Genomic DNA, 16752 nt, shown 5'->3' on the forward strand with positions numbered 1-16752 from the left:
AATATATTTTAAAACCTGAGACAATGAGAATTTTTAGTATTTGGACTATTGAATGCATGTATACTGACTATTTAGAGTATGAAATAATTTATATATTATTATTATAATATGGAAGAAAAGAAAAATGAATAAAAGAAAAAATTAGAAGAAATAGGATTAACGATTTCAATATTTGATTGTATTGGAAGAAAATCAATAAAATATGGATTGGAATATAATATTGTATGGATGTTTGTAATTATAAAAGAATGGATTTTAGTCAGTGAGTGTCCAATTAATTGACTGATTTTAACATGTGAATCTTGTGCAAATTAGTCTTTTTATAAATTTAAACCCACTTTTATGGATTTATTCCAAGTAGTTAGTTGTGGAAGAAGTAAAATGACAATCACATTATGACTTTTCAACAGCTAGATATTTTGGATACATAATATTTTAGAACTAATATCAAGAAATTTTTAGTAGTCTCAAATGAAGAAGGCACTTAAAGACTTTGTACAGTCATGTGATATTTGCTAAAGATGAAAAATTCCTTGTTATTGATCTTATAAACATCTTCAACTATTACCTAATTTGGAACAATTATGGTCTTTTGTTTCTATGAATTTTATCATGGATCTTAAGGTCTCAAATTTATATGATTCTATATTTGTGATAGTAGATGATTTTAACAAGATGGCATATTTTGTAGCATGTATAAAATCTATTATAGGTAAAAAAAATAGCTAAGATTTTTGTTAATAATATCTATCATTATTATGGATTATCTAAGAATATTATATCAAATAGAGGAACTCAATTTGTATTAATATTTCAAAAAAAACTTTTTAAGATTCTAAAAGTTTATATAAAGTTCTTTTTGATTTTTCATCTTCAAATTGATGGACAAAAAAAATAAGTGAATTAAATTTTAGAGCAATATTTGAAGTATACTATCAATTATCATCAAGATAATTGAATAATTATTTTATTATTAATAAATTTTATATATAGTAATTTGATACATTCTTCTATTCAACAATTTTTTTTCGTCAAGTATGGTTATCATCTACAACCTCATACTTTTGACTCTTCAAAAATTAATAATCTTATGACAGAAGATTTGAAAAATTGTTTGTTAGAACTACGTGTAATAATGAAGGCACAGTTAAAGGAAGCTCAAGAATGACAAAAGATCAATGTGGATGCCTATTGCAAGAAACAATCATAATTTAACATAGGTGAAAAGGTATGATTATTTCATTGCAATATCAAGACTACTCGACCTTATGATAAGTTAGACTATTATAAGCTTAGACTTTTTTTCTATTTGTGAACAAATCAATCATATTGCTTATTGATTACATCTATCGGAGTTTATAAAGATCCATTATATATTTCACATGTCTCTTCTTGAGCCATATAAGATAATGAATATCTTAAAAATAAGACAAATATCACGTCTTGTATAGGAGTAGATAATAATTAAGAGTTTGAAGTGGAAGAAATATTAAATTTAAGGTGGTACTAAAATAGACTAGAATATTTTGTTTATTGGTACAGATATGATATTAGTGAATATACATGGTAGAAAATAAAGAATATTATAAATGAAGCAAAGAGAGTTGAGGCTTTTTATTGATGACATCTATCAAAATTAAGATAAAGAATTGTAAGATCTATATAAGATGATGAGTGATCCTTTTAGAATTTGTTCCTTAAAGAAGAAGTAATATCATGGATATATAAATTTATTTCAATAGTTATTTATATAATTAAATAGAAGTAGATAAATATAGATTAATTTCATAATATTTTTTAGATGTAATTTTAATTTTATACATATTTCTAATTGATTAATAGATTAGATACTTAGTCAATAAATTAACCATATACCACACATGTTAATAGCTTGTGAAACATGCTAATTATGTAGTGTACATATAGATAACTTGTCTCATAAGTTAAAACATGTATCTAATAAAGTCAACACATTAGTCTAGACTATCATAGATTGAAAGATCTCAAAAATAATTCAAGATATATAGTGATTTTTGAAATTTGTCAATTATTATTATATCTTCATGGAGAATTTTTTTTCAAGTTGTGGCTCTTTTTATATACTTTTCATGTAAAGGCAAACTTAAGTGGAGTAAAGAAGAAGAAGCATTGTTTGATGCTTTGAAGAATGAATTTATTTTCATACCACTCTTATATTGTAGGGACTAAATTTGTATCATAATTTTAAAAAATCCTTTTTAAAATTTTAAAGATAGATATAAGTCCTCTTTGGATTTTTAACCTTAAATTGATAGATAAACGAAGCACATATACCAAGTTTTGAAGCAGTATTTAAGATGTACCATCAACTACCAACAAGATAATTAGACAATTTTTTTACTATTCATAAAGTTTTTTCATAACAATAAAATATATTTTTCTATGTAATAATTTTTTTTATTAATTATAATTATCATCTATGTCTTAATATTTTTGATTTTTTAAAAGTTGATAATTTGATAGAAAAATATTTAGTAAATTATTTATTTGAAGTATATACAAAAATAAAGGCATATTTAAAAGAAACTCAAAGATAAAAATTTAAAAAAAAAAAAAAAAAAAAAAAAAAAAAAAAAAATGCCTACTGCAAGAAGCAACCTCAATTCTATGTTGGCCAAAAAGTATAATTATTTTGTCACAATATCTAGACTACTTGCTCTTGCAACTAATTAGATTATTGTAGGCTTAGACCATTTTCTATTTGTAAATAAGTCAATCTTTTTGCTTATTGATTACATCTATTAGAATCTATGAAGATCCATTCTATATTCCACATGTGACTTTTTGAGTCATATAAGACAATAAATATCTTGAGATAAAGACAAATGCTACCTCTTCATATAGAAGTAGATAATAATCAAAAATTTGAAGTAGAAGAAGTATGAGATTCAAGGTAGCATTGAAATAGGTTGAAATATCTTATTCATTGATTCAAATATGATATTAATGAATGTACATGGAAGCCAATAAAGAATCTTGCAAATGCAACAAAAAAAATTGAGACTTTTTATCAATGACATCTATCAAAATATAATTAAAGAATAGCAAGATCGATAAAAGATGATCACTGATCTTTGTAAAATTCATCTTTAAAAATAGGTGTTATGTCATGAATATACATATTTATTTTAATAATTACCTATGTGATTAAATAGAAATAAGAAAAAATAGATTAATTTTATAAAATCTTTTAGAAAAGATTTCTAAAAGCTTCATAGATGTCATTTTGACTTTATACGTTTTTGTCATTGATTGATAGATTAGAAACTTAATCAAAAAGTTATGCACATATTACATATATTTGTACCTAATAAAACAAGCTAATTATGTAGCACACATATAAAAAACTTATCTTATAAGTAAAGATATGTATCTTATAAAGTCAATATGTGTTAGAAGTCTTATAGAATATTACCATATAGCTCCTAATTAGATGATATATTTGGAGGCAAGAGTGAAGCTTTTTTCACTCTTATCAATACCTATTTAGTCTTTAGCATTGTTTCAAGAATTTTTAGTCTTTTTATCTTTAATAATAGTTATTTTATTTTAATATTATATCTTGTTTGAATGATTATCTAGTTTTTTTTATTGATACAAGAGTATTTTGATCTTTCAATTTTTCAAGTTTTATATCTTCGACAATCACATTTGTTGATGATTTTTCAAGAAAGATATAGATTTACATTCTTAAAGCCAAAAAGGAGTATTTCTCAAGGTTTAAGAAATTTAAAGCACTTATAGAAAAGCAATGTGAGTGCAAGATTAAATTATTGTACACAAATAATGAAAGTAAATATATGCCAACGTATTTTGATGAGTTTTTAAAGATTCAAGGTATTAGAAGAAAAACCTCTACTCTTCACATTCTACAATAAAATGAAGTTGTTGAAAGACCAAATTATATTATTATAGACATAATAAGGAATATATTTTATATTCAAAATCTTGAACATGATTATTGGACAAAAGCCAAGATGAAAGTGGTGTATACAAGGAATAGGTGCCTTAGAAGTACAATTACATCAATGAGTCCGTAAGAAGCTTAAACAAGTAAGATAACTTATATTTCATATATAAAGATTTTTAAATACATTGCTTATACAAAATTACTAGATTTTATGAGGTCCAAACTTTATGCAAAATATAAAAAATATATATTAATTAAATATTGTGAAAGTACCAAGGTATATAGGCTAATATGTTTAAAAACCAAAAAGATCATCAAAAGTTTAGATTTAAGCATGTTTAATTTTTTATATATTGAAAATAGCCATTCCAATTTCTTTTTAATATACATATTTTATTACTCTTATTTTTTCATACTTCTTTGAAAAAAATCTCACTTTTTTAGATTTAAAATCTAAAAAAACTTAAAAATACTTAAACATACTTTAAAAAATTAAACATTTAAATCTAAACTAAAAAAACTAAAAATTTAGATTTTTTTAGTTTAGATTTAAGTATGTTTAAATTTTTAGTTTAGATTTAAATCTAAAATAAAAAAAACTAAAAATTTAGATTTTTTTAATTTAATTAAAATATTTAAGTATGTTTAGTTTTTTTAGTCAGATAATCAAAAGTCGTTTAGATGCTTTAAATCTAAACTAGAACAAGAAAAAAATTTGCAAGAGTGAAGAAGACTTCTTCATTGTTTCTACATATACTATCCACTTAAGAACTATGTCGCAATATTGTAAAGAATCTTAAACATGGGTTGACTTTGCAAGCCACATGTTTTAACTTCCAAGGCAATTTTTTTATGTGTGAGCTACATAATTAGCTTGTTTCATAAGCTATCCATATGTTGACATATTATAATATAATTATATGAAAAAATATGATCAAAAATAAATTTTTAACTAATATTTAATCATCTTAGTTCAATGATAATTCAAGATATTTAAATATGGCTTTTATAAAAGCCTCTTAATTAAGTTTCTTATCTTAATAACTAATAGATTAAAATTTGATTAATAATTTTACCTTCTAGATTGTAGAATTTTTTTTAGTACCTTAAATGGCCATAAATTAGTTTAAATAGGATAAAAGAAGTAAATAACTAGTATGGTTGATATTAAGATTAAGTTCAAAATGAGATTGGATTAAAAAATTCCTATGATAAGTTGTATTGATACTTGAGGGTCAACCATTTGTGGAACAAGGTCGAAATGAGATCTTTAGCTACTAAAATAAACACCAAGGATAAAGTAGGGATTCATTTGAGGATTAGCAATTAAGATTTTTGAACTAGCTTCAAGCATTTTTAAAGATATAAGGCTTGTTTTTATAGAATTTGGAATGACTTTGCAATTATTGTTGAAAGTCAAGGTTTGTATCAAAGACTTGGGATTTATGCAATACAATTAGACTAAGCATTCTCTACTAGTTTGTGCAATTGGTATCACATCTATAATTCAAAATTTGAAATTTCTTCGTTGATTGATTATATTAAGTGTATGTTTAATTTTGTATTAATTTAATAATGTAATTGACAGATATTTAGGTTTTGATATAAGAAGATATTAGAAGTTGGCAATTTGAGGTTGAATAGGATTTCTATGATATTTAAAGATCTATTAGTTGGATCAATATAAAATTTGGCATGGTGTTAAAAGACTTTAAGATCAAGCTATATACCAATTTTGAGTTGAAGTTAATGGTTAAAGATGGAAAAATCACTACTTAAACATCTATATCAACTTTCAAGTTGGTCGCAAAGTGACATCAGTGCAATTTTTGGACTTTTTTTTACAATATATAAGTTGAATTGGATTAAATATATTTAAGCATATAGAAGACTTATAGTGGCATTTGTATGCAAAATTTTGCACCAAGTCGATGATCAAATTAAAAATTATAGCTTACCAAATCTCTTAGACTAACATTAAGATTTGTAAAGAGAAATCAAAATTACCTAATTAAAAAAGTAATAAGGCAATTAGAATTTATGTATGGTTGATGTTACTAAGAAGAGTGTTTTTTCATAAATTGTATTAGCTTAAAGAACTTTTGAATTAAAATTCAAATTACATTCTATATATATGGATGAAATCTATTAATTTTTTTTTGGATATTTGTAAAATATAACTTCATCTTCTACAGCTAGGTGGATGGTGCATTTTTAAATAAGACCACATATTATGACAATGTGTATCATATGGCTAATTTATTGACCAAGTTTCTAACCTAAAAATCAAATATAAATACATATTAAGTCATAATCATATCTATATAATTCTTAAAAAGCTTAAATAGAAGATATTATTAAATTAATTTATTTTTGTCTATTTTTATCTATTTTTATCTATTTTTATCTATTTCTATTTAATCATATAAGTTATTACTAGAATAAGTATGTATATCTACGAAAATATATTCACAGCAATATGTTTGTGATATTAAGTCCTTGCGTCCCTTTTTAAAAATAAGTTCCACAAGGTACAATCATCATATATTAAAAAATCTAAAATATGATAAATTATATTTGCCACATTATTAGTCATCATATTGACTCACTAATTATTTTAGGATAAAAATATGCATTTAGAATGCTTAAAACCACAATACATCGTGAGTAGTGTAAAAATCATTAGACAAATAGAAAATTATAATGTTAATTGTAGAAATAGAATCTTTTTAAGTCTTAGAGGCAATTACCTTATTTGGTTTAGTATTTTTATTTATTATTTAATATCATGGATTACTTATTAAGATCAATATTTATATTGGCCTTATATCAATATTTATTACTTAGAAAAAAATTATAAATGTTAATTAATAGTTAAAAGAAGCATGAAAAAGAACTTCATATCTTTTTAATTAGTTATATATAAAATATAATGTATAGTTGATTTAAATTTATTTTATTATTATAAAAATCATCATAGTAGAAAAATATAGCTTAAAATTGATATTTATATCATAAAAATATTATAATAATTTTTAGAATTTATTTAGAATATTTTAGGATTTTTAAGGCAATTTTTAAGACTTTGATATAAATGAATTTTATCACCTTGAGAGCCATTATGAAGAAATAGAGAAATATTTGAAGGCCAAAAAATATTCCTAGGCTAATTATATATTTTTAAATACCATGGTGAATTTAAATATGTAAAAATATTGGTTTTACTAGTAAAAAATAAGAGGACCAACAACTTGTATAGTCCTTGTAAGAAGGAAGGTCCACAAGTTCCATATGGATTGTAGCACCTTAAAGGTAGTTAGGAGGCCTTGTGGCTTCTTTAGACACCCATACACACTACTTGTGATCTTTGGTGAAGCTCAAATTTTTAATCTCTTAAGCAAGTTATCCTTGAGGTAAAAATTATTGACTTAATGTTTTTATTATTTATCTTTTATCTTTGAACTTTCATAACTTATTCATAGTAATTTTGATTTATATGTTTCTTATATCAATAGAAAAATAATAAAAAAAATATTAAAAATACTTTTTTACTTTTTTTAATTTTTTATTAGATAAAAATTCAATAAACAAATTAAGACTAGTTTTGTAGTATATAATTGCTTGATTGCACTTCTTTTACTTATTTTTGTATTGTACTTTTTTTATTCTTCTTCTTGCTACTTCCACTTTATACCAATTATAAGTAAATCTTAATTGAAGCCATCTTATAATTTAGGTTGAGAGGTGAAATCTACCTTCATACACAAGACATTTTTAGTGGATGATTGACTTTGTGGCTATGCCATTAGGATTATGGAGCATAAAGTATCTTGTTTTGGCAAGAGAAGAGCTTTCAAACTATATTGAAGGGAGAACTTTGAGGACCAAAACCTTAGAAGGAGTGTAAAGATTCATCTTGGAGGATATCTTTAATAGATATGGGAACATTGGAAAGATGAGGGCTGATCAAAGAAAATTGAATGCAATAGAGACCAAAGATTTTTTTCAAAGATATGGTATGAAGTTGAAGATGAGAATTCCTTATAATCTTGAAGCTATTGGCAAGAAAGAAAGATGACATCTTCCTATTATTAATGCTCTTGTCAAGAGCTACAAAGTTAAGCCAAAGCAATAGCCAAGACTTTTGCCATTTGCTTTATGGACAGATGTAACTACTCATAGTATTGTTACTAGTTATATGCCTATTGAGTTAATGTAGGACCAAAAGCCAATCATGTATGTGGAAGATTTTGTGCCTACTTAGATATTGTTGGATTGAGAGGATGGTATCACGAGAGAGATTATTGAAGCTCTAAATTTAAAAACTTAAAAGATTACTTGAAGTTTAAGTAATAGCATTGGAAAAACTAAAGAGTGTGAAGTTGAGTAACAAAGAGAAGTTTGACAAAATCTATTGTTTGAGGTCCAAATCAATTTAAGTTGGAGATTAGATAGTAATGCTTGATAGTAGTTTGGAATATCAACATAGCAGTCTTAAGAAGTTTACTCAAAGTTGATTTGAACCATATGTAATAGTAGCAGTGCATGTCAATGCTACCTATTTGCTTTGTGAGTTCGATGGTACGATGTTGAAGATACTTTTGGCTAAAAAGCAAATCAAAGCATTCAAAAGAAGAGATGGTAAATTTATTCAAAGTAATCTTTTATATTTTGAATTATTAGATTTGGACCAAATAAAAGATGCATAAACAGATGGAGATGATGAAGAAGACAAGCATGGTTAGATTACCATATATAAGAGGATAAGCAAGTTTAGAGGAAGTAGATATCATAATGTAAATGCTAATAATATGTAAAATTTAATTAAAATATATTATATGTTTATAAATCTTAATATATGTTAGAATGATTAATAAATTAATTTAAAGAAAATAGATATAAGAAACTTCTTAATTTTAAATTTTATTTATTTTTATTATATTATTTAAATTATAGAAGATTTAGATGTTTAATATAGAGTAATAAGAGAAGGTGGAAGCCTAAAGATGAAAAATCTAAACTACTAGGAGGCTTATGGAGAGGTATGAAATCAAGGCATGGCAGATGAAGGCAAAAGGTAAAGATCTTTATCCCTATTAGTTGAAGGCTATGCCCAATGGACATTTAATAGATTATCTACAATTATAACAAGGATTTTGGTAACTTTAGAATTAGCATTCAAAAATCAAAAGTAAAGGTTGTAAGGTTTAAGATTTGGGCTATAATTTGTATGTAAATTTTAGAGAATTTGGAATTATGATGATAAAATTATAGCCATTTGGAATTAATACGTCTTTTTAAGATATACTATTATTATTTTGAAGATACAAGGAGTTTTATGATAGATTTTGGAGATCGAAAGGTGTAGATGCAAAGATGATTTCAAGATCTATACCTTGTCAATAGATAAGGTTAAATCCACTTCTTCAAGGCTCTTCAAAATCTTTTCCACATCTTTAATGTGATCCTTCACAAATCTTCTACATCCATGAATATCCAACATCAAGTCTTTAGCCTCCTCTTTGCAGCCTTTGATAGGTATATCATCTACAATAGGAATAGTCTTCTCAAGTAGAAAATCCCTTAAGATTTGGTTCATGGCATTTTACATATGAGCTACTAAGTTAGTGGCACCTTGAGGCAAAGTGCACATTCTCATAAGTTCCAATAGAGTCTTCATAGTTGTCAAATTTCTACTTTTTGATGCAAGCTCAAACTAATCATAACCAGAATAAGGATCTCCAATAAAATAGATGGCATGTCTTGCAAAAGTCTCAGCAACTTCATCCACAATCGATCTCAATCTTTTATTTTTTATTGTCACCTTGTTGGCTGGCTGCATGTCTTAAATGAATCTCAAAGCTTTAGACTTCTTTGGTATTGTGAACCATCGATTAGAGTATAGAGCCATAGATGGTTCAAGTATTTTTATTTACATCCTTTCCTTCAATAGACTCATCAAGTTAGGTAATAAGGTTTTTGGCACAGAATTAGTTTCAAATTCTAAGGCTTATGTGGAATAATAAAAATGACCATTGGTGCAACAACCTTTGGACTAATACAACTAATCTCAATTAGTAAAGATGTAAAAGCCGTACTATACTTAGAGATCATTTTTTGGAATATTCTTTTTTCAAGTTCTTTCAAGAAATCACTCCCTCCAATCTTTAGCTTGGCCAATATGTCTTTTGTGAAATTGTCACCAATTCTTCTTGACTCTCTTAGTCCAGGATCTTTTTCAACCTTCTTCATATGATCTTCAAAGTCCGGTGGTAGTTGTATTGTGATTGGCCTCACCTTCTTTGCCATATTCTTATACTTGATATTTACCATTGCTTCAATCTCTAAGCCAAAACTCTCAATCAAATTTACATCTATAATCTATTTAGACATGGCAGCCATAGACGCTCCTTCACTTACCATGAAAGCATACTTATTTCCACCAAAGTTATCATTAGAATTTTTTGCGTTCTGTCTATTTTTTTTCTTGGCCTTATGGTAATTTTTTATAAAATTATCTAATTTTTTATAAAATTATCTAATTTTTTACAAATATAGAAATTTTTCAAATTTCTTTTTAAATTACTATATTGATCAAAATAATTATCTTTGACTTATTTTGAGAATAAAACCAAATCTTCACTTTGAAACTACTTTTCTTTCTTCTTGATCACATCATGTGCAAGTCTTGATGAGACATAATTCATGATAAGTTCCTTCATGTTGATAGACTTCAATGCTACAATGAGGTAGTTATAGGTCTTTAAAAGGCTCATGAACAATATCAATACAATTTATCTATCATCAATTGGCATATCAACAACTATTAATTGTTTTCCAAGTACTTTTATTTTATTGACATGAGCCATGAAGACATCTCCTTCTTCTATTTTGACTATTAAGAACTTCCTCTTTGTCTATAGAATATTGGCAAGGTTTTTACTCTCATAAGTATTGCAAAGAGTCTTCTATACTTTTGTTGATCTATTACAAGTAATTACATGTCAAAAATTGGCATCATCAAGTTTTATTGCAATTATCCCAAAAGCCTTCTTTTCATGATCTTTGTATTCTTTCTTTACCTTAATATTAGCATCCTCTTTTAGAAACTCTTCACTTTCATTAATAATTTTCTAAAGATCCAATGAAGCCAACAAAAGCTTTATTTTCTTCTTCCAATGGTAGAAGTTGTTACTTCTAAATTTTTCAATCATTCTCAAGCCCTCACCTTCAGTTAAAGTTATATCTAAAGAAGAGATGTATCAAAGAAAATCAAAAATAGAGAAGTTAGAGCTTTTAAAATCGATAAGAAGGCATTGTTATCTTAAAAATCCAAAATATCCTCTTCATAAATAAACTAGTGATTTCTCTTTTTAATCACTTTCAACTTCATTTATAAAAAAATTCACAAGTCTTATATTCTATCTAAATCTCTTGTATAAGCTTTATTACTCTTTAATCACTTCTAATGTCATATAACACTTTAATCTCACAAAACACCTTTTATCACTATAAGTAGATCTTTTATGAACTTAAGTACATGAAAACACAATGTTAACATACTAATGATGTAAATTGACAAAAAAACAAAACACTATTATTTTAAAAAAATATTCTTAGGTATCTAACAATCTCCAAGCCTATGAATGTTTTTAGCAATAAATTAGAAGAAAACTACAATAACTACATACAAAAGTAGGATTAGATGATATCAAATCCTAATATTAGCAACAATCATAAGATCTACTTTTCATAATAAGAAAGGCTTCAAAGAACTCCAAAATTCACAATTAAAGATGAGCACCTCCAAAATCAAATGAAGAAAAAAGAACTTTGAGGTCTTAATACATAGTACTAGCAAGATTATACACAAAGAGAGTATGGAGTAAGATATCTCTCACTTCCAACACCCATTACTTATAGGTGGTGGTTGCTATCTTATAAGACAACTTCCACACTTTGACTTTTACACACATGGTCCTAAGATCCTTTGGCATTTAACTTACTAAAAAGATATCTTATGTCAAATACTAATTACTCTTATTTAGTCTTTGAATATTCTTTAGTTGATATTTTATTCTCTTGACTTTGATTCATGGCCTTTCACCTCGTCCTATATCTATAGGATGTCCTTTCTATATACCAAAAATCAATCTTTTGACTATTAGAAACTTACTTAAGGTATTATCCTTTACAAGGTAACTTATTTCACTTTTCCTTATTTATTTTAACAGTTCTAAGATAACAATTGATTGCAAAGAAATAAATTTGTGTATAAAATGTATAAATAATTCATTACACATGAATTAATTATAACAATATTCACATTCTAATGGATTATAGAAGAAGAGAGCTTTGAATGCAATCTTTATATATAAATTTATTATACTAGTATTTAGACATATATCATATAATGTAGTATTAGATGCCAAATGTTATTAAATATATATAATTTAGTTTAGTTTAATAATCTTCTATTTACTTATCTTATTCTATTACTTGACTTTATTAATATTAACTAAAATTTGAAGACCTAGATAAAAATAAAAATAACCCTCCTCTCCTTTATTCGACATTCTTATTAAGTCAAGTCTTATGAGTGATTTTGGAGAAAAAAATCTTATATTACAAGGGTTTGCTTGGCTATAGTGATTTAGCCATTTAGTAAAGTTTTAGAGTTTTCTTTATTCATACTTGTTCTCTTGGATTTTCTCTTTGTAGTGTAAGAAGTAACTTGACTTAGTTATATAAAGATTTATCATCTTTTCTTGAAAGTATGTGAATTATACATTTGTATTTTATTTAGATTGCATATTTTATGATTGATTTATAGTACTCAATGTGTTGTATGTAAGAATCTTTGCTTAAATCAATATATCAATGAATATTGTAAAAAAATACACAAAATTAATCACAATGGAGTTGCATAATTATCAATCACAAAAAATGATTGTTTTGTATGTAATGTATTGACAATCTTTTAAATATATTTATTTACAGTAACAAACATATATCAATTGATCATAGAGAAAGAAAATAGCTTTGTATGCAATACATTGATAATCTTTTACATATATTCATTTATACACTAATTATTAACGAAAAAGAGAGCTTTGTAGGCAATCTTCACACATAAATCTATTACAATAGCACTCATACAATAGCACTCATACAATAATTGATTATAGAAGAAGATAACTTTGTATACAATGCATTAATGGCCCTTTACATCTAAATTAATCATGATAATATTCAAACAAAAATTGATTACATAAATAGAATGTTTTGTATGCAATCTTCATACATGAATATATTACATCATTACTCATATAACACTAAATTACAATTGTAGCATGCCTTATATACAATGCTATGACGACTCTTCACACATGAATTGAGTATGATGCACCTCATACACCAATTGATCATAGCAAAAGATTATTTATTATACAATCTTCACACATAAATCAATCATGATGACACACCTACAAATGAATAATACTTGAAAACATTTACTAGTTCAAACCCTAAAATTGCTACTTTGACATCCACAAATGATACATCTTATATAAGGTGACATATTTCATAATTTCACTAAATTCTCACTCAGCAACCAAGCTTGAAAATATGAGCAAGCTTAGAATTTCATGACTTGCAAAAACTTGCAAAAACATTGATGATAGAAATTGTTTTTTGCACCAGCAATCACAATCTCTTATAAGTTCAATAATGCTCATTAGTCACATCTACTAGTAGTTATAAATTTTCACAATATAAATCCTAAACCACAAAAAATTATATATATATATATATATATATATATATATATAATTGTAAGTGGCAACTATGATGGACTTCCTTTCTCCAATAAAATAATTTCACATTCAATTAATCACATGTTTTATTTCACCTAATTGTTGTTATTTTATAATAAAGATGACAACTTTGTGTGAATACCATCAACTTGAAATTCTCTTCAAACCTTCAATAAATATTCTCTTAAAATCATGGATTGTCTTCCCACTATTCTTCATGCAAGTTCCACTCTTTGATTATTTATATGTTGACTTTCTCCTGTTGGCTTCTCAGTTATCAGATAAATTTGCGTCTTCCACTCTGTCCCGTAACAAGTGGCACTTTAGTCGTTTAAAAATTAATCTCGAATATCAGACATCGGACATTTACAGACCTCAATTTAAGCATACATTCTATTAAACAACCGGGCATGCTGAACGTATTAAGTTCTTGGAACCCTGTAGTCTCCAACCAAGAACCTGAAGCAAACTTTGTGCTCGCATTAGAACTTGTTTTCTTGTCAAGATGGAATACCCTGAAGTGTGAAGAACTAATCCTCGGCTCCTGAAAGATTTAAATACATGAAAAATTGAGAATTCTGACGTGCATTGTCAAAAACCCTTAAAATTGAACTAAAGACTCGAAGCCAGCTTCAAGTTGATTTAAGTAATATTAAACCAAATAGCTGATGTCTGCACTACCAAAGTTGTCTAGAGTCCATCGCAAGGATGATTGCACTAAAGGAGCACTTTTGAACTGGTAATTTGAAAAAATAAACAGATAACTCAATGCTTTGCACTACTAAAATCGAGAATGCAGCCCCTAAAGTGGTTTTCTGATAGCTCCTGGAGGTGGAGAGGCCACAGGTGTTCCTTCTTGCTTGTTTCCATGTAATGTGAATTCACCTCCAGGGCTACTCTGGTTCCTGTCTTCACCATTATACTGAGCAAACGATTCAGGATTGGCAGTCATGCACGTTTGCATTGCGATGAATGACTTTGTGCAGTCCGAACCCTGCAAACATGTTCAAACGACATCTTTATGTGACCAATACCTTTGAAGTCAGCAAGATTGAACCGAGTAAAAACTACATTTTTCCTACACAGTGAGGTGCTACATGTATACAGAAAATACGCACAAACAACATCCCACAAATAGGCTCACATCCTGGTTTGCAAAAACAAATGCCAGGAAATTAAAAGAGGTGAAAGAACTGACTATATCTAGAATGTAAGCCTGCTTAAAAGCCACCAAAAAAAATGCTCATGAATAGATCCCGACCCTCGGATGACCCAAAGACCTTATACTAAATGCACCGGTTTGACGTGACCTAACACAAAGACTCGTCGAGATCCAAAATGTATTCCGCAGGCATACCTGTTCTTCAGCTGTGCTAGTAAGAAAGCAATAAAAGGCTTCTTTAAACTGTGACCCGCAGGGTCCATCACGAAGCTCGGCCACACAATCGCATTTCAAAGCCCTTCGAGCCCTTTCCTCCCGTGAAAGCTGTTCAGTGCACAGACCACACCCAGACAGTAAGGCCCAGCACTCCAGATGCACTTTTTCCATCTCAACACCTTCGCCGTCATGCTACATACATGAGACAACGTCACATTAGGAAGAAAATTGATCTCAAACAACACTTACTTATTTGAGAGAAGGCTAAGCTACGGACCTCTGAATCATCGCCACCTACCAAAGCCGCAGCTTCTGCACCAAGCGAACATCCAAGGTTCATCAGAAAATTAGCCCGCTTCTGAACACTATCATAAGCCAGTGAAGATAAATGGCAGCACCAGACAGCTATTTCATACAGGTAAACCGCAGATATGGAACAATCCATGCATATCCCGACTGCCTACTCCCGATTCTGAAGCCTATTTCGATTAACTACGCAAGAAACTATGTGTATTGCAGAGCAACACACGAATCCTAATTCGACAACACAGACCATCCCACGCCAAAACTAAAGCCACTCACATAATTTCACTCGAACAACAGACAAAGCAGAGCACAATATTATTACAATCCCAAGAGATTCACCAATCATATGCCCTGATTGCGGCGACAGTCGCCGTCTCCCAGTGATAAAAAAATAAGATCCTACAAACCTACAGACATCCTGCACTCATGAACAACACAAATCGCAAATCACCGAGGCATGGAACCAGAAACCTAAGCTTCGACCGCAGTGTCGAAAAACTCGCGATTCCAACGATCAAGCAATTGAGGGATTTAAGTTTAAAAGAAATCTGCGGCCGAATTATCCAAGGAATGGAGATACGCGAGGTACTACCTTCCATATGCTCGTCATCGCCATTGCTAGACCCTAGCAAACCCATGGCGTCCCTGCTGATTCCTTCTTCAAAAAAACACCTCTCTTTCATTTTACTGAAGAAGTGGTGACCATCTCGGTGTCATGGTGCTGATACCCAGGTTTTGATACCCAGGTTTTGATACCCAGGTTATGATACCCAGTTTATGATACCCTTGAATTTTAGATACCCGGATTCCCAAATGAGCTTCATTTCTGCCTTGTGCCCTTCAGCTTCTGTCTTCGGTTACAAATCCGGTTATGTTTTGTATTTCGATGTGCGCACAGAGCTCCGCTTGCAGCGTGCCATACAAACTTATTTCGGTCAATGAAGGTCTAAACAAGAATGATATTTTACTGTGAAACAACAACACTATTTATGGCTAGCCCACCAAGGAACTGCTCCCAAATTCGGCATTAAAGGAGGATGAGTTTCTGAAAGGACGAGTGTTCCTGCAAGGTAGATCCAAATTGATTTGGGCAGATTTGAAAAGTTTTTCATGAATGCATTATATGGCTGCTGTAGGATTCATGCCTAAGACCATCTGGATCCAGGGACAGCCATAAGCACCATTACCAGCTTTTAAAATGTGTAGAAGAGGTACAACATAAAAAGATGTTTAATTATTTTTATAAAAAGCTTATCTTCCTCTAATTTGTCCGCTTTTGCAAGTGATAGAAAATGGACATGGAG

At 28.2% G+C, this 16752-nt stretch overlaps 1 protein-coding gene across 2 annotated transcripts; it reads right to left on the reverse strand.

Annotated features, from left to right (window-relative positions):
* Positions 1-14285: 14285 nt before the first annotated feature.
* Positions 14286-16092, reverse strand: LOC112288347 (mitochondrial intermembrane space import and assembly protein 40 homolog). 2 transcript variants are annotated; one of them, XM_024532460.3, is made up of 4 exons: positions 16041-16092; positions 15420-15454; positions 15122-15250; positions 14286-14758 (listed from the first exon to the last, which is right to left on the reverse strand). In XM_024532460.3, the coding sequence occupies exons 1-4, from the start codon at positions 16084-16086 to the stop codon at positions 14567-14569; spliced, it is 402 nt and encodes a 133-aa protein (XP_024388228.2). In that variant the 5' UTR covers positions 16087-16092; the 3' UTR covers positions 14286-14566. The 2 variants fall into 2 exon arrangements, with proteins under 2 accessions (XP_024388228.2, XP_024388229.1); XM_024532461.3 differs by lacking the exon at positions 15420-15454 and having other exon boundaries at positions 15122-15334.
* Between the last annotated feature and the right edge of the window lie 660 nt (positions 16093-16752).

This window comes from Physcomitrium patens, chromosome 11 (assembly GCF_059467195.1).
Source record: "Physcomitrium patens ecotype Gransden chromosome 11, ASM5946719v1, whole genome shotgun sequence".
In the NCBI taxonomy this organism is placed as follows: Eukaryota; Viridiplantae; Streptophyta; class Bryopsida; order Funariales; family Funariaceae; genus Physcomitrium; species Physcomitrium patens.

Coding starts and splice junctions, on each gene's coding strand:
- LOC112288347 (XM_024532461.3), bottom strand. CDS start 16,064: ATGGCGATGACGAGCATATGGAAG. Junction 15,335..16,040: donor CGATGACGAGCATATGGAAG/GTAGTACCTCGC, acceptor TCATGTATGTAG/CATGACGGCGAAGGTGTTGA. Junction 14,759..15,121: donor CTAGCACAGCTGAAGAACAG/GTATGCCTGCGG, acceptor ACATGTTTGCAG/GGTTCGGACTGCACAAAGTC.